The sequence below is a fragment of the Lepidochelys kempii genome, chromosome 14 (genome assembly GCF_965140265.1).
Source record: "Lepidochelys kempii isolate rLepKem1 chromosome 14, rLepKem1.hap2, whole genome shotgun sequence".
NCBI lineage: Eukaryota > Metazoa > Chordata > Testudines > Cheloniidae > Lepidochelys > Lepidochelys kempii.
The window spans coordinates 36,900,688-36,921,204 of record NC_133269.1 but is presented as its reverse complement, the minus strand read 5'-3'; the positions used below and the strand labels follow the sequence as shown (position 1 = coordinate 36,921,204).

Sequence of the window (20,517 nt, the reverse complement as noted above, 5' to 3'; positions counted from 1 at the left end):
ATTGCTCATTGTAGCAGTAGAGATACATCTGCAGGCTTTGCCTCTGTTGTCCTGACCCGGAAGTTGATGGCAAAGGTTTAAAGATCCAGGATCAACACCTAAGAAACATGCACCCATGGTATTACACAGCGCTGGATTCCCTTGTACCTGGAGAGCGAATGGAGCGTGAGCCGATTTTCCACCCGTAGCTGGCATGTGTGTGACTCTCCTTACCTCCATGAATTCGGTTTTCCCTGCTTTGGTCTGAAATAAACATGCGTTGCACTCCAGAGCTTGCAAAAGACCCAGCACCCAACAGCCTCACTGCTTGGGTTCACTTCCCCTTCCCTCGGTTGCTGAAGCAGCAAAGAGAATGTCCACGCTGAGTTTGCAATCCCCAGGCAGTGAACAACCCCCATTCAGCTTAACTGATGGGTTCTTGTGTCATATAAGTGGTCATGGGATAAGAGGGAAGGTCCTCTCCTGGGTCAGTAACTCGTTCAAAGACAGGAAACAAAGGGTAGGAATGCATGGTCAGTTCTCAGAATGGAGAGAGGTAGGCCACATATTCCCGCGGGGCATTCATCATGAGCATGTATGCCTTTGCCCCAGCTGGTGTCCTCCAACTTCAGGTACTTTGTTTCCTACTGCCTTGTGTTATTGACATTCACACAAAGCCTGTGCAAATTAGGTATCAGCTCTCAAAAGCAAGTGGAGAATTCTAATCTGGTGATAACTCATATTTACACCGGAATAACGACAATGTAAGATGTGAGGGAAGGGGAGACTCAGCCTCCTTAAGGACAAAAGAATGATAATTTCTATTCTTTTTTTTAAGATGCAATTACATATGGTTAAAGATCTTAGTCTGTAGCCCCTCCCGCCCCCCATGCTATTTGAGCCCTCGACTTCCAACCCATATCTCTGCTGGTGCCCCTCAATCCCAAACTGCAGCCCTCCTGTTATCCCAGCTCTAGGTTCCCCTCCCAGTTCTGCCAGTGCCAACTCCATTCATATTAACATCCCCACCCTATTGCTCCATTTCTGAGCTCTCTTGAGCAGAGATGATTTACCTCCCCAGAGCATATAATCTGTCTGTCTCCTGCAATGCTGGGTTCTTCAGTAAACTCTGAAGCAGCAGGAGTTCAAATTCAACCCATTCTCTCAGAAGTCGCTTTGCAAGTCCCGCAACATCACTCAGCTGTAATTAAATTGTTCCATGATGGGTTGATTTTGTTTTTGTTTTCAGGCCCAGCTGCAGCAAGGCGGGATCCCCTTGTTTAGAGAGCTGGAGTCCGAGTCAATTAAGATGGGGCCAACATGGGTTCTCAGTTGGTCAAGACCCATCAGCTGAGCACCGGTGGCCTGCAGGAGGGGAAGAGGGAAATGGAGTCCATCAGCACGATGAGCAAATCGCTGAACGATATCTTCCAGTGTGCAGAAGAGCATTTCGCCAAGGAGCCCGACTGTGAAGAACAACGCCAAGATGACGCTCCACTGGAATGGGGAATTGCTGGTGTTCGTGTCTGGCAGACGGGTATGTGAGAAACGTCTTGTATAAACAGGGCTCTGGGAAACCCAGCTATAATGTCAGCTCACATAAGTTGAATATCTTTCTAGGGAGGATATCAGCTGGCCTGAGGGTTCTGAGCCTCGCAAACCTGGGAGGAGCTTGGATTCCTGGGAGGAGATGCCCAAGGGTCTGAAAACCTGCTTTGACTGTGCCATCCGAGGCTTCCAGAAGAAGCCCCCGTGTGTGCAGGAGAACGCGAAGCTGGTGATCCAGAGCAATAGGAGAAATCTGCCGTTTGTCTCTGGGAAGGGCAAATGTGAGATCAGCGTGTCCTACAGCAACAGGAAACTGGTCTACACTGTCAACGAGCCCACGGGGGAGGTTTACCTCAGGTGGCTTGGCACCCGCCCCACACCTATGAGCGTATCAAGCATAGTGAGGGCTTGAAACAAGTTGGAGTCATTTGGGGTGATAACGCAGGAGCTGAGGGGCTGCTTTCAATATGCTCTGGAAGCATTGGAGGAGGCACCTAAGCGTGTTTGGGAGAATGCGCCGATGTTGCTCGACACCACCAGAGACAGGATGATGTTCAAGTCTGGGAAAGGGGAGATTATGATCACCGTCTTCTCCATGAACGGGGAATTCACGCACGACGTCAAAATGCCCAAAACCAACCGCCCACCAAGAAAGTGAGGAGGAAAAGAAAACAAAATCGGAATTTGCCAAAAGGCTTCGACCTTCAGAACAGGATTCAACTTGAGAGCATCTTAGCTGGATCCCAGTGTCGCCAACTTTCTCCATTTCATCGCCATATTTTGTGTTACGCTCAAAGCTCACTGAGTCAAGTGATTTCCTGAGAAACTCAGCTTTCTTTTTTTTTTTTAAATGGGGGTTGTGTGGAAAAGCCAGAAAATTGACACCTAAAATTGCAAAACCAGGCAGTAAGTGAACAGGATGAAACGTGTGTTGTTGTTTAAAATCTCACCATTTTTAAGCCAATCTCATGCTTTCGGGGTCCTGATTCGTGATTTTTGATGACTTGGGCTTGGCAAGACTGGGACTAAAGGAGAAACCAACTCTTTTCCAAGGATTCTTTCACATCCTCCAACTCCATGTGTAGAGATGGTTGAAATTTTTTAAAGAAAAACTTCTTTTTGTCAAAAAGTAGCCTATTTCTCCCCTCCAAAAATATTTTTTTCACAGAATCCAAAAGATTTTTTCCCAAAATTTTTATTTTTTCAGAAATTTTCAAGAAATTAATTGTACATGAATTTAAACACACACACACACACAAACTTTCTCTCAGTTTTCATTTTCCATTTGTTTTTGGTTACCACAGTCTGATGCAGTGCAGAATGAAACTGTGACCTCTATATCTAAAATAGGACAGGTCTAAAATTAGATCCATTATTCGGGTTGGTCCAAAATTTTCACTGAAACCTTTTTCCAATAGGAAATTGGATTTTTGTCAAAAAGAAAATTTTGAAAAATGTCTGCTTTGCTTGAACATTTTCATTTTTTTTGTCAGAAAACTAAAAGTTTGCGTAGTTTTGAATCACACATTTTTGGCACTTTTTGGCTGGACATTTTTGGCCATTTTCAGTTCAAAAATTTTCAGCTGTTTTAAGCAAAATAAACCCCAAACAACCCATCCCACCTCCCAAATAATAAAGAACCCAGATCTGCTAGTAAAGGAGCTTTACGTGGTCTGACCACTAGGGGAGGACAGAGAGCTAAACTCGAAATGCACGCTACAACCATTTCCTTTTTCATGTTCAATCATCTTAGTTTTCAGTTGTCAAACTGGGGGGGGGGGGGGAAGGCGGAGGGCGAGGCAGGAGGTTGTGTTTTGTTTTTTGATCACCTTTGCCTGAAAACCAAAAATAAATTTTGAGATTGACACATTTTCAGTTGTTAAAGTGAGTTAAACGTTTTTCAACTAGGAAAAAGAGGTGTGTTATTCACTTATGTCAAACTAACCCAAGTTAATTAACCCATGTTACGAGCCTTCGCTACAGAAAAGTGTGTTTTTACACCCAGGTAGCAATCTCAATGTAAAATCCTAGTGAAGTCAAAGGACGATAGTTTTTACCTTGCCATAACAAGTTTAGGCCAACCAAACATCCCACCTCGTGGATGGAGTTAGTGATATGTAGAAAGATGGAGCTGGTTGGATAGACAGACAGAGCTGCGGCTGGATGTTTTACAAATTGATTACTGAGCAAATTCTTCAAGATCTGTTTTAAGATTATTTTAACAGCCCACTTTAATTAGTCAAAGACAGCTTTTAGGGTGGAACATAACATGAAACATCTGGGCCGCTGGATGCTTATTAATGACTCATGTTAAGAAAACACAATTAAGCCATGTTAGCACTTATAAAATCTTAGAGATAATTGCTTGCAGCTTTGAGTATATGCACCCATTTACCTATTATTTAAATCCTTGTAATGGCATGTTTACATACATTTACATCAATTTGGCTTTGAAATAGATTATCTGCTAAATATCGTAAAGCTGTGCTTGGTGTTTGCAGAGGGCTACGAGGAAATGAAAAGCATGTGGTTGATTTTGAAAATGTTATCTTATATAGCTGCCTATGCAACTTCACCACTGTTTATCTAGCTTTGAAACAATGGCATGTACTGATGATGGTAGAATTTTAACAATGAAGTTGTCCTACAAATATGATACCAGCGTTTTTTCCCCATCAGATTATTACTTTTTAAAATTATTCTGCACTTATAACAACTTGCTTAATAAAAACCGCTATAATTCGCTACAGATAAGAGCTTTCAAGACTTTCACTTCTTAAGAGCATGGGATGGAGAGTGGGTTGCCCTTATGGTATTCCAGATTTTGAAGATTCATGGTTAAAATTTGGCAATCAAAGAAAGAAAATAAATCAGGGGCATGCCCTTTCTTGCTTTTTGTTAATAGCGAAAAAACTACAAGGGCTTTCTGACCGGGTGTATTAGGTTTGGAGGTCCTACCGCACGTCCATGTCAGGAAAAGAGCAGTAGAAATGAGTCCTCCAGGCCACCTAGAGTGGCTGCGCGGAAGCAGCTAATCAGAGAGAGGATGCAGGAAGCAGCCAATCAGAATCCAGCAGGCTCATATAAAAGGAGCAGCATGCTAGTGAGGGCAGTTTCAGTTGCTGGCCAGAGCCAGAGGAGCAAGGGAGCCCTTGGATGTCTGCAGGGATTCAAGCAGGACTTCAGTCCTGAGCTAAGGGTGAAGGTGCTGGGACCACAGGGAAGTGCCTAGAGAACAGGAGCAGCAGCAACAAGAGTTAAAAGGGACACAGTGGGTGGTGGCTGTTTGTAGGGTCTCCAGGTTGGGACCCAGAGTACTGGCCGGGCCCGGGTCCCCCCCATACCAGCTGCTGGATGAGAAGGGGAGTTTAAATGAGCTCAGAGAAGGAGCTGAAGATCTGGAAGAGGATCAGCTTAGGTTGGACTTGCACACCCCCAAAATAGGGCTGAACTGAAGCAGTGGCTCAGTGGGAGAGCTGGGGTCAGCCAAGGCTTGCCAGTGAGGAAGCCCCAGGGATGCTGCTCCACCACAGAGCTGGGATCGTTCAAGAGCTCAGCCGGGCACTGAGGATGAAGCTCAGAGGCTGGGCTAGAGATGCTGATGGAGGATACGGTGGTAGGAGGTGCTCAGAAGAAGCAAGGGGCCCTCACCGCAGGCTTCCTGTCTCCTCTGCTCCGCTCCTTTTAATAGGTCCCCACCCAGGGTCCCCTCAGCTTCTGAGAAGGGATTTGCACGGGCAGGTGTGTGTTAAACACCCCAGTTATCAACTGATCTCGGCACCACAGCAACCAGGCCTCTGAGCAGCCCGGCACGATGATGACCTGGCCAAGGAGGAACCGGGTCTGTGAGACCCCAGGGAAGTGAGGTGCAGGGCCGGGCAGCTCATTATCATTACTGTTTTATACAAAATTAGGAGCTGAAAATTCTCACCCGGGCCCAGAAGGAGACAGCATGAGTCTCTCCTATTTGGGGGCCTTATTTGGGTCTGGTTGGGGGCTTGGCCAAAGTGGGGGGCAGATGGGCCTGGCTGGGGTGGGGAGGGAAGTTTGGCTGGAGTGGGGATGGGGTATGGGGTCTGGCTGGGTTGGCCAGAATTAGGGGGAGGAGACTGGCTGAGGGGCTTGGCTGTAGGGTGGAGAGGGGCCTGAATTGGGGGGCAGGTGGAGTGGGGGGATGGGAACTTGGCAGCGGGGGGGGAGGCAGCGAGGGACCTGGATTGGAGGTGGTGGGCTTGCCCAGAGTGGGGTGGACCAGGTGATCAGCTTGCGGGAGCTTGGCTGTAGGTGGGCGCCTAAGAGGGAGAGATCTATGGGGCGGGGAGTGGGAGAAGTTGTGTTAGGGTTACTGTTGTGAGGCAGATTCACAATTAGCCTCTTGACACCCAGATGTGGCTAGAATCGGGGGTGGTCATTTGGGGTCCTTGTAGCCAGAGTCAGAGTCTGCTGTGGGGGAGGGGGATCGTCAGGGCAGCTGCTTTGCAAAAGGCCATGTGCCCTGGCTGGGTTGGGAGAAACCGAGTCACAGGGGGAGAAAGCAGGCTGGGCTTTCCCCCTGGCTCTGAAGCATTTTGCAGCAGGTTAGTGCAAGTATTAACTCTCTGCTAAGGAATCCCCGGCGGTGTTTGTTACAGAAAGGGGTAATTGGGAGGGAAAATTCATTTCTCTTATTTTCATTTTATGCTTTGAATGTTGTGCAATAGCAAACTCCGTTAGCAAAATCATCTGAACCAGTTTGAGTCACCAACTCATCTCTTAGTTCAGTGTGATGGGGAAAGAGTCGTCAATATTTCGCTGGTCTCAGCTTTGTATTTTTCTAGTAACAAGGCTTTTTGAATCTATCTACTTAAACTGCACAGTGGGTTAATTAATTAGCTGACCAGCGAACTGATTTCCGCAGAGGATGCGGAAGAATCTGTCTGGATTCCAGCTGGAAGTTTCGACAAGCAAGAAGAGGGAAGATGTTGTTGCCTTGCTTTTGATGCAGCCAAGCATATAGATTTTGGTGAGCAAAGATGGAGATTCAGGTAAACTCCACCTCAGGTTTGGGAACCCTGAGTTTCTTGTTGCTGCGTTTCCGTGGGGACTGACCTGTCTAGAGTCAATTTGTTTTCTTTATTTAAGTTCATGTAGAATGGTGACAATAATGTAGGTGGATTATACAGTGGCCTCGTTATGTTGTAGAAATTAAGTTATTATGTTTCTTTATCATTACAAGACTTCATAAAGTTGGTACTTAAGAATTAAGTTCCTTTTGTTCTTTCTCTGGATTTGAATGCGTAGAGGTCGACCCCTACGTGATCCTTGCTGAAACGCCTCAGTGACTGAATTCTAGGTCCCCAGGTGCTTTTCCAAGGGAGGCATTTTTAGGGACTAGGAGAAGGGCAGCGTAAACTACAGCCCGATAGTAACCTGTGGCCCGCAGACTTTGTCTAAGGCAGTGGTCCCCAACGTGGTGCCCAATGGGCCATTTGTGTGTGCCTGCAGGACACCCCACCGCCGAAATGCCGTTGCCATTTCTAGGCGACGTTTCGGCAGCTGGTTCTCTGGCGGCGGTGCTCGGCAGTGGCAGTGCAGCGGCGGGGTGTCCGGCGCCCTCCAGAGTCTTCTGGGAATAGCATATTGCAGAAAGGTTGGGGACCACTGGTCTAAGGTTTCCACAGGGGTCTGCACTTCCATTTGGATTTTTTTAGGGGTCTGCAAATAAAAAAAAGTTGAAAACTCACTGATCTAGCCCACCCAAAGGTCACAAAATCGAGTGAGCGACTTGTGCTGATAGCAGCAGAAGGTGCCAGAGACCTTCATCCGGCACCGCCAGTGGGGCGCGCCGTGGGCCTCATTCTGGTAGAAATCCAGGCTTTTCCAGTTCTCCAATTTTCACCAGAATCAACAGGGTCCCACCCTTCCATACTCAGAATGTTCTCTGGGATTTGGGAATGGATCGGAGGCAGTTTTCAAAAGTTCCCCTGTTCTAACCACTATAATCCCTGGATCCTTTTCCAAAATACTTCCCCCTAGCTAGTTATTCCCCGTTTTGTATTTGTGCTGGATTCTGTTTATTCCCTTTCTAAGTATTGAGCCTCTAGTGGTCTCATTCCCATGGCTCTCTCAGCTACCGTAACAGCTAGAAAATTACTTTGTACTTTGAATTATAAGAGTTGGCAATACTGAATAGAGGACCCTGTGTTTGGTGGGAGTTTTCTAAAGCTAAGTGGTTTTTAATGATGTTGCCTAGTCTTCTAATAGATCATCATTTGACAAATGAAGACTGGGATTGTAACAAGAGCTATGGTCACCATAGTCCTGGCTATCCAGGTCCACCATCCCGGGACTTTGACCACGTACTGAACAAGCCCCATGTTGTCAGGATACACGTTGATTTCATTCTCCCCTTTTCCAGGGGGAAAGACCATCCTCATTCCCACTGTGCTGATCACCAGCCGGGCGTCGTTCTGCAAGCACACTGGCTCCTTGGAGAATTTCTCCAGGGTGAGTTTGAAGCATTGTCTCAGCACCTCAGTCATCTTCCCTCCAGCCTCCGGTTGGTTGTCCACCTTTAGCAGGTTCTCGATACTCAGCAGTTCTGGGTGGGAGCACAGCCGGGCAAGACACACGTCCATGGTTGGCTCTTTCATGTAGTACCAGGGTTCCCTGTTGCGGTAATATATGCAGAGCTCATGTTTCCCGTCTCTGGATTCAAATTCCAAATTGGTCCTCTGCACTGGATCAACATCTGGGCGATGTCCTGTATGCTTCGGGGTTCTCTTGTGAATTCCTGCGGGGCGGGGTCCATGCAGGCTCTCAGCTGCTCAGTCATTTTCCCCTGGGCTTCCAGTCTGCCCTGCGCTCTTAGGAGGTCAGCGACACGTAACGGTTCTGGCTCTCCAGCTTCATAATTCACTGTCCCACGGAGAAAGAAAAATACTGCGAGTCCTATCGCTGCAGGCAGTAGTAACAGCACGAATTCCTGATGTGTTTGCACAGTCCGAGTATTCATGGGGTCTCTCTCCTGTGTCGATTCTCTGATGAGTACGTTTTCTTCTGTCAATGAAACTTTTCCCGCACTCGAGGCAGTTATAGGGTTTCTCGCTTATGTGAATTCTCTGACGCTTAGTAAGGTGTGAGCGCTTAATGAAAGTTTTCCCACAGTCAAGGCATTAATACGGTCTCTCTCGTGTGTGTACTCTCTGGTGTACGCTAAGTTTTGACTTCTGAATGAAGCTTTTCCCACACTCCAAGCATGTATGGGGTTTCTCTCCTGTGTGGGTTTTCTGATGTGTATTAAGGGTTGATTTCACACTGAAACTTTTCCCACACTCAAGGCATTTATAGGGTCTTTCTCCTGTGTGAATTCTTCCATGTTTAGTAAGGGATGAACTTTTGCTGAAACTTTTCCCACACTCAAGGCATGTATAGGGCTTCTCTCCCGTGTGCAGTCTCTGGTGTATAATAAGGCATGGCTTCCAACTGAAGCTTTTCCCACAGTCTACGCATTTATAGGGCTTCTCTCCTGTGTGGGTTCTGTGATGTGACATAAGATGTGATCTCTGACTAAAACTTTTCCCACACTCAAGGCATTTATGGGGTTTCTCTCCTGTATGCAGTCTCTGGTGCACAATAAGACATAGCTTCCTACTGAAACTTTTCCCACAGTCGAAGCATTTATAGGGCTTCTCTCCTGTGTGGGTTCTGTGATGTGCCATAAGCTGTGACCTCTGACTAAATCTTTTCCCACACTCAAGGCATTCATAGGGCCTTTCTCCTGTGTGGGTTCTCTGATGTGCAATAAGATTTGAGCTCTGACTAAAACTTTTGCCACATTCAAGGCATTTATAGGGTTTCTCTCCTGTGTGCAGTCTCTGGTGTGTGATAAAGTTTGACTTCTCACGGAAGCTTTTCCCACAGTCCAAGCATTCATAGGGCTTCTCTCCTGTGTGGGTTCTCCAATGTGTAAGAAGGTTTGCACTGAAACGGAATCTTTTCCCACAGTCGAGGCATTTGTAGGGTTTCTCTTCATTGTGACTTGTCTGCTGCGCTGTGGTTTCCTTGGGATCCTTGCATCCTCCGCCACATTCAGTGGATTCATCCAGTTTCTTCCCAGGATAGTTTCCCAGCTGCATCTCTGATCTGTGTCGATCTCCCCAGACATTTCCCTGCTCCAAGCACTGGGAAAAATTCCCTTCAGCTCTTCTCAAAAACCTCTCCTGCGGTTCCGCTTTCCCAGGACCTTCCTGCTGCTGAGTCTCCTCCTTGTTCTCACTCACTGTCCTCTCACCTGCTGGGAGAGAGAGAATCCAGACAGGAGTCACTGAATGTGCCAGGGAAAAAGGACAGAAAGGGGAATAGCAAAGAGGGAAAACAGGACACAGTGACTGTTGGGGAGATGGAAACATTGGATTCTGCCTTCACATCCCACCCAAACACCCCCAGGGAAGTAAAATCAGGGAGGAAATTCCCAACAGCTAACAGGATGGGTAGGAAGCTGTGACTGATATAACACCTGCTGCCTGCAGCCCTGACCTGGGTGAGATGGTGCAGAACGGGGGCCTCTCGCTCACAGCACATTTCAGGAGTCCCAGCTTTTTCCTTCACTCGCCAGAGGGTTCTGTCTCAGTTTCTGTGACTCCTCACCTGTGCAGGTGCCTCTCAAGCTCTCCCTTTCCTCGGCGGCCTGGAGATCCGGGACCCACGGCTTTTCCCCTCGTTCCAGCCGGGCGATGAGGTCAGGTGTGGGAATGGGGAATCCTGCGCAGGGGGTGAAATCAGAAAAGCTCAGGGCACATGGCGTCTTGGTAGAGTATTTGTCACAAGGAACATTCCCTGAGTTTAACCTGACCCTACATTGGACTGTGGTAACTCAGACCCCTTGGGAGCAGCAGAGATCTGGGGGTCAGGGGGTCTGTTTACCCCCTCACGAGGAGGTCTCAGGGTAGATGGGCTCCGGGGGACTTGTTAACACACACACAGCTCGGGTGTTGAACTCCTGCCTATTTTCAAGCCTGCAGAATCTAGAGCCCTCCTCACAAATGGAGCAAGGTGAATGGGTGTGAAGGAGAAATAATACAGGCTGGACAATACCCTGCTTCTGGCCCCTGGACAGCTGGAGAGATGGGGAGGAACTAGCCTGTCCATTACGTTTCTGACTCCTCTGTTCCCTCGAATGGGGTATGGAGATGCAAGTTTCTCTCACACTGAAGCTGTGGACTATGTGACCCTCCTCCTCCAATCTAACAGACCAGGGAAGAACCTGACCAGATTCAGACATGGAGATCCCATGGCTTCCATTAGCTGAGGCACAGGAATTCCTTACCCAGCGAGGTCACCATCACATAGTTCTCCTGCATGACGTCCCTGTAGAGGGCTTTCTGAGCGGGGTCCAGCAGAGCCCCCTGCCCCTCGGTGAAATACACAGCCACCTCCTCGAAGGTCACCGGCAACTGAAACAACAAGTCTCCCCCATTCAGCGCCTGCTGCCCCATCCATAATCCCACTAGTCAGGGGGAGGAGGCCCAGAGGAGCAGAATCCCACCCCCACCCTGCTCAGAGCAGCCAGGAGGCTTCAGGGGGTGGGAGAAGGTGAGAGCTCCTTGTCCCCCCCAGCACACGGAGCTGAGCAGGGTCTTCTCATTTAACACACACCTGCCAGCCACAGGCTGAGACAGGAAGCAGAGCTCTGAGCAGGAGATAGGGACAGGAATCCCGACAGCTTCCCTTCGTATTTCACAGCAGCCTCTGGCCAGTGGGGTCAGGCTCCAGCACTGGGAGTCTGGTCAGTTTTCCCAGCCCTGCCCAGGGGGGTGTTTCCTGGTTCAGAAATGGGGGAATGTTCCCCCCTCCCCCCACCTGCTACTGGGTCTGTTCAGAAAATCAGGCTCTAAATAAATGTGTCCCAGCAGGTTTGTCGCACCCTGTTCCCTTCCTGCCTCCCCCTGTGTGTTTCCTGCCCCTCCCCCTGTACAGCAAATCCCCCTGCAGCTCCCTGAAAATCCCCTACCTGAGCTGGCTCCATCACAGCCATTTCCTTTCTCTGTCCCCTGGAAAACAGGACGATCTGGAGTGAAACGTGGACGTGATTCCTCAGCCTGTCAGGGCGAGAGGGGCGACGGGGGAGGTTTCAGAAGGGGCTTGAGTCCATTTCACACCCTGATTCCCCCCAGGCTCCCTCCCTGCAGACAGATGCTCTGGGCTCTGCCACGCTGGGAAAACCCTCAGTCACTTTATTACAACACAGACCCGGCCCCTCCCACCAGCACTGAACCCCCTGAGACACTTTTAAACCCCACCCCCCCCCCCGGACAGAGTCTCGAAGAGAAATGCTGGGAAACAGCGGAATCAGAGGAGCCACTTTGCGGGATTTCCCGTGACATTGGCCCGAAGGGCAGCGGGTCCCCCCAGCAGCGCGGGGACTGGGCAGAGGCAGAGCCTGGTTTTTCCTCTGTCAGCTCCTCCCCTTGTTCCCAGGAGAGTCAGGCTGCCCAGGGGGATGCAGGGAATGGATCCGGGCGGGTCCGGGAGCTGGGAACCTCCCTCCCCACTTCTGGCTCCTGCTTCCCCTTTCAGTCTCACCGTTCCCCTTCCTGTCTCCTTCCCTCTCCCCTCTGCCTGCGAGAACTGGGGAGAACTGGGGCCTGTCCCGTTCCCAGGGGCGCTCGCTCTCAGTGTGAGCCTGGCTGTGTCACTGAGGGCAGCAGCTCTGGGACCCGCAGGCATGGGGGAGCCGCCTCCTCCCCCACACCGGTACAAACTCACCAGCAGGCCCCTGAAAGGGGCCTTTAGTGCAGAGTCACTTTCCTGCCTGGCCCCAGCCCTGTCCCCCGGGTCTCTCCCCATCCCCAATGCCAGGCGCCCCGGAGTGAGTGAATTTAACAGGTAATGATCAAGTGATCTCTCTCCTGCCATCCATCTCCACTCTCTGACACTGGATTTTTCAGTTCAATATTTGACAAAATAAAATAAAACCTACTCTGATCTCACTCATTATAAAACAAGACAACAAAACAACACCCAGGCATTTGATCGCTACCGGAACGGCCTGTCCCAGTAGGAGAAGAGAAGGGGGCAGCGCACAGGAGCAGGGAGGGAGGGGGGAGAGAAGTGGGGCTCCCTGTCCCAGGAGTTAACATTAACTCTTCAAGCGCAAGGGAAAAGGCTGCTCAATTCTTCTTCCCCTTAGACAGGCCTCCTCTCACCATCCCCACCCCTTAGGGCAGTTCCTCCCTCCAATTGCCCCAGCTGAGGCAGGCCCCAGGCCCCAAATTCAGTTCCCCACTGAAGCAAGCCACAGGGCTCACTCCCAACCCCCTCCCCTCTGCCTGGTAACTGAACCAGAACCGAACACACCGACTGCCACTGAACCCAAACCAAACCCCAGTTCCACTCCTTGCGGCTTGCAGTGACTCTGGTTGGACACCGAATGCAGCGCAGAAATCAGACCAGCCCCCGTTCAGTCCTGTCAGTCCAGGAGTCAGACCCCCCAGATAAGGAGATTGTTTTAAAACACAAATATGAAATTGGGAGCGGGGGGAGGGGGGAGGATTCTGGGTGGACATTTGCCTGGAAAATTCTCAGTCCTTCGGGGTCAATCTCCAGCCCACCCCCTATCTCTGGGTGACCCACCTTTTCTAAAGGCAAAAGTGGGACACATGCCGGAGCCCTGCCCCTCCTTTCCCTGAGGCCACGCCCCTGCCCCCCTCTTTCCCCTGAGGCCCTGCCCCCGGCCAGGCCAGAAGTCAGGCCGTGATAACACCTGCCAGGGAGCCCAGGTCACTGCAGGGAGCCCCGGACCCTCCACCTTCCCTTGGCAGGGGGCTGGAGTGCCGATGAGAGTGACCGGGTGTCTGATTTTGGACCAGAACACCGGGTCGAAAAGGGATCTTGGAGGCTCCCCAGTGGCAGGCTCCCAGTGGGGGAGTGAGCAGCAATGCCAGCTGCTCCATCCCTGCATCCAGGTCAGTTTTGGGGGTACAGGAAGGGGATGCAGAGCTTAGGGGCACAGGAGGGGGGTCGGAGTTGGGGTGAAGGGGGCACAACATAGGGGTTAGCATGCAGGAGGGGGCAGGGTTAGAGACAAAGGGGGCTCAGTGCAGGGGTTAGGGGTGAAGGGAGGCAATTGGGGTGAGGGTGCTCCATGCCTACAGGGGCCAGGGGCAGCAAAATGCAAGTTGGCCCAGGTTGCCATTTTCCCTGAGGCCGGCCCTGACACAAGACTGCCTATCTCAGGGCCCTGTGGTCTTTGGGGACTCCTGCCCCACCTCCCCCGTAGGACCCCAAGAAAGTGTATGGAAAGAGAGTCTCTGTGTAGGCAAGTGTGTGCATCTCCCACATTCAAACTGTTGCACTCCTGGCCTTCTCCTGGTGCCTGTTTGGGCCTTGCAGTGAAAATGGGGAAGGGGGGGGGGGAGCAAATGAAGGCGGAAGGGAGGATAGAGTGAGCCGGGGCGGGGCCTCAACGAAAGGTGCAGGACAAGGGTGTTCAGTTTACTGGAATTAGAAAGTTGGCAACCCCAGTGCCAATAGCAGCCCCGGCCCATCTGCCCCCCACCGCCCAGCAGGTGGAGGATCTGGGACTCCCCACTACAGCCTGAGAGACTCTTATCATGGCCTGAATCTAGCTTCTGGCTGGCCAGCGGGCAGGGCTTCGAGGGGGACTCGTGGTGAAGGGGGGCTAAGGCCCACCTCAATCCCACCCACGGGGAACAGGCTGGCACTGCCCCGGAGCAGGGAATCCGGGACAAATGGTGTCCGGGAGTCCTTCAGCCCAGGACCGGGACTTGAACTCTGCACTTCAGGACTGTCCTGCCCAGTTCGGGAGGGACGGTCACCCTGCCCATCCCCCACTGCTGGTTTGACCATTTGTAGGGGAACAAATCCCCGCTGGGCAGGGCAGCCCCCTCACCCTCCCTTACCCCACGGGGCAGGGGAGCTGCCTTGTATCTCTCCCCACCCCTCTGCCTGCAGCCTTCTCCCTGCCCCCCGGCTCTCCCTTCCCCAGCCAGTTTCCTCTTGCTCTCGGTCTCCCCCCAGGCTCCCCTCCCCACATCCCCCCTGTCCCTCCCAGAGCCCCCTATGTCTTCCCTCCATTCCAGCCTCTTTCCCCTCAGCCCCATAATTCCCCCCCGCCCCCTGATCACCCTGAATCGTCCCAACCTCCCTGCAGTGGAACAACAGCCCAGCCCCCGTCTCATCCTGCCCCCTGAATCCCCCTCCTGCCCCCTCTTAGAGCCACCTCCCCCCGCCCCCTGCATCCCCCTCCTGCCCCCTCTTAGAGCCACCCCCCCGCCCCCATCCCATCCCCCTCCTGCCCCCTCTTAGAGCCACCCCCCCGCCCCCATCCCATCCCCCTCCTGCCCCCTCTTAGAGCCACCTCCCCCCGCCCCCATCCCATCCCCCTCCTGCCCCCTCTTAGAGCCACCTCCCCCCGCCCCCTGCATCCCCCTCCTGCCCCCTCTTAGAGCCACCCCCCCGCCCCCATCCCATCCCCCTCCTGCCCCCGGCCTCACACATCCCTGTTCCCCCCTCAATACCCCCTGATCTCACCTCCCTGCCATCTTCTGCCCCCTCGCGGCTCCCCCCTCCTCTGCCCCACCCCTCAGGGGTCCCAGCCCCACCCCCAGCAGGGCCCGGCCGGGCTCCCCCCGCCCCGCGCACACCGGGGGCTGCGGCAGCTTGCCCGGGCCCGGGGCAGGGAATCGCAGCCGGCTCCGCGGGGAGCAGCCCGGGGGTGCCGGGGGGGGCGGGTCTCTCTTACCTTCCCCCCGAGCGGGGCCCCCCGGGGCAGGGGCCGGGCCGGGAAGGGGCCCTGGCCGGGCTGGGGGCTCTGCCCTGGGAGAGGCTCCCGGGGAGCAGCGGGCAGGGCCCGGCTGGAGGTTCCCCTCTCCCGGCTGCAGCCCGGGCTCCGGGCTCCCAGCACCAGCCGCCGGGGCGCGGGGATCTCGCCGGGAGCCAGAGTCCCCGCAGCGGCTGCGAGTCACTTCCTGGGGCCGGGCCCGAGCCCCGCGATCCTCCCCCCAGAGCCGCCCCCCAGCCGCTCCTGGGTCCTAGCGATCAACCCACCGATCTGCAGGCCCCTGCCCCAAACCCTGCCCCCTGGGGACCCCACCTCCCCTGGGCACGGGCAGCTTCTCCCAGCCCTATGTAGGCGTCCTGTCCAGAAGCCACAGGATCACTGCGGGGACAGAAAGGAGACGTGCAGATCCCGGGGCGGGGGAGAAGGGGGGTTTCTAGGGAGACTCCAGGTTGATCCAGGGGTGATGGGAGCCGGGGACACATCTGATGAAGTGAGCTGTAGCTCACGAAAGCTTATGCTCTAATAAATTGGTTAGTCTCTAAGGTGCCACAAGTCCTCCTTTTCTTTTTGGGGACACTCTGTGTGTGATCCGCTCTGGTAACAGACTGGCACAGGGAGCAGGTGGTCAGAGCTGGTCTCTTCTCTCCACACCAGGCTCACTGGCGACCAGCCCTGGGCTCCCAGCTCTGCTCCCCTCGCTCGGGTCATGGAGCTGTCAGAGCTTTGCCCCTGGGTTCCTCTGGTTACCTGTAGGTCTGGATGAACCCACCCCTGGGCTCTATTTAAACCCCTCTCGTGTCTGCCCCCTCTCAGGGATCCCCTCTGCCCATGTCCTGGCTGGCTCCCCATGTGGGCACTGACTGCAGCTCCCCATCGGGCACCGGGATGTCGGCAGCGAAGCTCCTGTTGCTCTGGGTCAGGGACTGGTGCTCTGCCCACTCAGGCTTGTCACCTGTTTCCCCCTCATCATTTTCCGATTGTCACCAAAACCTCTCCAACGCATCATCAAGGATCTATAACCTATCCTGAAAGATGACCCATCACTCTCACAAATCTTGGGAGACAGGCCAGTCCTTGCCTACAGACAGCCCCCCCAACCTGAAGCAAATACTCACCAGCAACCACACACCACACAACAGAACCAGTAACCCAGGAACCTATCCTTGCAACAAAGCCTGTTGCCAACTGTGTCCACATATCTATTCAGGGGACACCCTCACAGGGCCTAATCACATCAGCCACACTATCAGAGGCTCGTTCACCTGCACATCTACCAATGTGATATATGCCATCATGTGCCAGCAATGCCCCTCTGTCATGTACATTGGTCAAACTGGACAGTCTCTACGTAAAAGAATAAATGGACACAAATCAGATGTCAAGAATTATAACATTCATAAACCAGTCGGAGAACACTTCAATCTCTCTGGTCACTTGATCTGAGACCTAAAGGTCGCAATATTAAAACAAAAAGACTTCAAAAACAGACTCCAGCGAGAGACTGCTGAATTGGAATGAATTTGCAAACTGGATACAATTAACTTAGGCTTGAATAGAGACTGGGAGTGGATGGGTCATTACACAAAATAAAACTATTTCCCCATGTTTATTTCCTCCCCTCCACCCCTCACTGCTCCTCGGACGTTCCTGTTAACTGCTGAAAATGGCCCACCTTGATTATCACTTCAAAAGGTTTCCCCCCCCCCGCCCCGACCCCCGCTCTCCTGCTGGTATTAGCTCATCTTAAGTGATCACTCTCCTTACAGTGTGTAAGATAACACCAATTTTTTCATGTTCTGTGTGTATATAAATCTCCTCACTGTATTTTCCACTGAATGCATCCGATGAAGTGAGCTGTAGCTCACGAAAGCTTATGCTCAAATAAATTGGTTAGTCTCTAAGGTACCACTAATAATCCTTTTCTTTTTGCAAAATCTTCTGCCTTCTCCGAATGGCCACCTAGAAATTCCCCTGAAATGTTGGAATTGATCCGATGCAGCCATCGAAACAGACCAGTGCCACCGAGTTAAGTGCTAGGCCAAAAAGAAATCAAGATATTCGATAGCACTCTTAGGTCATGGCTACAGATGCAGCCGCGCCCCAGTTAGCTCTCTAGTGCAGGGGTTCTCACCACAAATGTTTTGGTGGCCTCACAGCATGGCCATCAACTACCACTGGTGGCCACTCTGACAATTTGGTCTAAAATACTTAATTAACTTTAGGAATAAATGAATCTGCCCTTATCCATGCCCAAATCATTGCAATTTATTGATGTAGGGTTGTTTTTCATACTCAATAATAAAAATAATGTACAGTTGCCTCTATTCTTTACTGGACCTACACCGAATAGAAACACAAGTAAGGTACTTTGCATGTTCTTGACTTTGTTTAATTGTTGTTTCTTTTGCTTTTTTGGTTGCTTTTGTTTTGCTTGCGAGTAAGTCTGCTGCTGTGAAAAGTGATGTTTGTACGATTGTAAATATCACGTCTCACAGCAGGAGACTTGCTAGCGAGCTGGGAGGCAGCGAAAAGTGATTCACAAACATCCAAATATCACTTTGCACAGCAGCCTTCCTCAGACCCAGCAAGCTGGGGGACAAATTAAGCCCTGGATGGGAGGTGGGCAGGGTGCAGGGCTGGCCTGACCATGAGGGGAACTGAGGCAGCCGCCTCAGGTGCCAGACTGTGGAGAGGCACCACTAGGACCCAGAGCGTAGAAAACTGTGTCTGCTGCTGGGGCATCTGTATTCTCTGCTCAAGATGCTCAGAGATGGGGGAGTGCTGTGCTGGAGGAAGGAGGGCACAAGAGACCTAACAGGCAGGCAGGAGAAAAGGTGAGAGGGAACAGCAGAAAGCAGCAGGAGCTGCAGGGAGAAAGAGGAGGAGGAGCCTCTTATGTCCCTCTCTAGCACCCCCAGGAGCCTGGACTGATTAACCCCAGCTTCTCAGGCAGCTTCCTGTTTCCTGCTGCTTCCCTGAACCCACCTGGGGAGAACAGGCAGTCAACTGAAACAGTAGGAGCCAGTTAGGCCCTTAAGATGCTGATATCTTCCCTCACTCAGGCCTGTTACCAGCCACCTTATTTGTCCCCTTCCACTGAGTGTTGAAGGCCACTATAGCTGGCACAGAACAGCAGTCATGAGTGAAAGAAGAAAACGCCCCCTCTGGGGCAGCACTCAGAAAAAGAAAGAAAGTGAAGGAAGCTTTTCTATCTAAGCAGGAAGGAGCTCTCCTGAGATACACAGACACAAATGTTCACGGTGAGCCTTCCAGCCCCAGTGAGGATGTGAGTGGTGAGGAGATGCCTGATCTTCCAGTTAGTCGGAGTGCAGGTGACCTGGCAGCTACTGCAGCATCCCTATCTCCATCTCAAATGGATGTAACCATGCACATTCCTGAAGAAAAGTGTAGATCAGAGAAGAGTGTGGTGGAGGCGCAAGAAACAGCTGCTCCTGAGTTTAGTTCCTTAAGTCTAGATGATCCAGGACTGTGGACCCACTTGAGCAGTAACCCGAGGGACTTCCTTGTACTGCATTGGCCTCAACAAGTGAAAAACTTCATGTTCCCCAAAGACAATGAAAAGAGAAGTTTCCATCCAACACTTTACTGGCGTGAAATCCCCAATGGTGACAAAGTGGAGAGGCCATGGCTTATATACTCAAAAACCCAGAATGCTGCATACTGGTTTTGTTGCAAACTCTTCCCGTCTAATGTTCCAGCCACATTGGGTTCTACAGAAACAGAGGACTGGAAAAATCTGGCTAGAAATCTGGCATGCCATGAGAAGGCAGCAAATCACCAGAGAGCATTCCATAGGTGGAAAGAGCATGAGATGAGACTAAGGTTAAAGGCCACCATAGATGATCAGCATCAAGAGAAGATTGCATCAGAGTCTCTTTACTGGCAAAATGTTGTGAAAAGGCTCATTGCCATTGTGAGAATGCTTGCTACCCAAAACCGAGCACTGCGTGGCACTTCAGATCAGCTGTATGTGCCAAACAATGGAAATTAACCTTAACTGACCTTAAAATTGTGGAGCTGATGGCTGAGTTTGATGCCGTACTCCAGGAGCAGCTAAGAAGTGTCACCACCCAAGAAACGTGTACACACCACTACCTTGGAAAAACAATTCAACATGAGATCATACAGTTACTGGCAACAAAAATCAAACAGAAGATGGTGGCAGATCTGAAGTCAGCAAGATATTACCCTGTTATTCTGGACTGCACACCTGACATCAGCCATACAGAACAAATGACTTTAATGGTGCGTTTTGTAACAACAACAGAACCTAGTGAAAATGTCCCTGCAATGGTGACTGTCAGAGAGCATTTTCTAGAATTTATTGACATTGATGATACCACAGGAGCTGGTATGACAGATGTGCTTCTTAAAAAGCTGGAAGATACGGGAATTGCGATAGCTGACATGAGAGGTCAGGGCTACGATAATGGTGCCAACATGAGAGGAAAGAACAGAGGAGTGCAGACACGGATCCGAGAGTAAAACCCTCGAGCTTTTTTTGTCCCATGCAGTTCTTATTCATTGAACTTGGTGGTCAGTGATGCAGCATCAGCTTCTAGTGAGGCTGCTGAATTTTTTAATGTAATTCAAAGCGTCTATGTATTTTTCTCGGCATCAACTCATCGATGGCAAATTTTGAAGCAACATCTGGGAACATCCTCTCTGATACTGAAACCACTGTGTGCCACTGTGACGAAGCGGGACTGTTCGTACTGTTTCCTCTGAATATTGTGGGGGTGCCTCAGTTTCCCCTAGGCAGTTAAGTATCTAGGTGGTGGGATAAGGGCATATGATCGTTGCAGAGCCCTAGAGGGCAGATATGTGCAGGGTCTGGACACAGAGAATGGCCAACACCCTGTTTCCTGGCAACTGATGGCCTGGGCCCTTCCCCCCTGCAAGGTGAGAACTAAAGGGTTGGAGAACAAAGGAATCAGGTGACCTCCTGGCCCGGGAAATGGACAAAGCCCAGAAGAGGAGGGGCTGGAGGGAGTTTCAGTTTTGAGGCTGGCTGGGGACATGGAGTGAAGTACAGACGTGGTTGTCTGGCTCACTGCCCCCCAAAATGGACCCGGCTGAGGGGTCCTGGTCTCTGCACCTACAAGCTCTGTGTTAGACCATGTTCCTGTCGTCTAATAAACCTCTGTTTTACTGGCTGGCTGAGAGTCACATCTGACTGCGGAGTT

General features: G+C 51.5%; 1 protein-coding gene across 1 annotated transcript; it reads right to left on the bottom strand.

The window, feature by feature from the left end:
• Window positions 1–6,625: 6,625 nt before the first annotated feature.
• Window positions 6,626–15,504, bottom strand: LOC140898404 (uncharacterized). The gene is made up of 5 exons (XM_073312209.1): window positions 15,272–15,504; window positions 11,519–11,606; window positions 10,835–10,961; window positions 10,156–10,269; window positions 6,626–9,802 (listed from the first exon to the last, which is right to left on the bottom strand). The coding sequence occupies exons 2-5, from the start codon at window positions 11,540–11,542 to the stop codon at window positions 8,682–8,684; spliced, it is 1,386 nt and encodes a 461-aa protein (XP_073168310.1). The 5' UTR covers window positions 11,543–11,606; window positions 15,272–15,504; the 3' UTR covers window positions 6,626–8,681.
• Window positions 15,505–20,517: the final 5,013 nt, after the last annotated feature.

What these genes read in the sequence shown, in the direction of transcription:
- LOC140898404 (XM_073312209.1), bottom strand. Translation starts at nt 11,542, where the DNA reads ATGGCTGTGATGGAGCCAGCTCAG. An exon ending in CTGTGATGGAGCCAGCTCAG is followed by an intron (nt 10,962 to 11,518) that starts GTAGGGGATTTT and finishes TTGTTGTTTCAG; the next exon opens with TTGCCGGTGACCTTCGAGGA. An exon ending in TGTGATGGTGACCTCGCTGG is followed by an intron (nt 10,270 to 10,834) that starts GTAAGGAATTCC and finishes CCCCCTGCGCAG; the next exon opens with GATTCCCCATTCCCACACCT.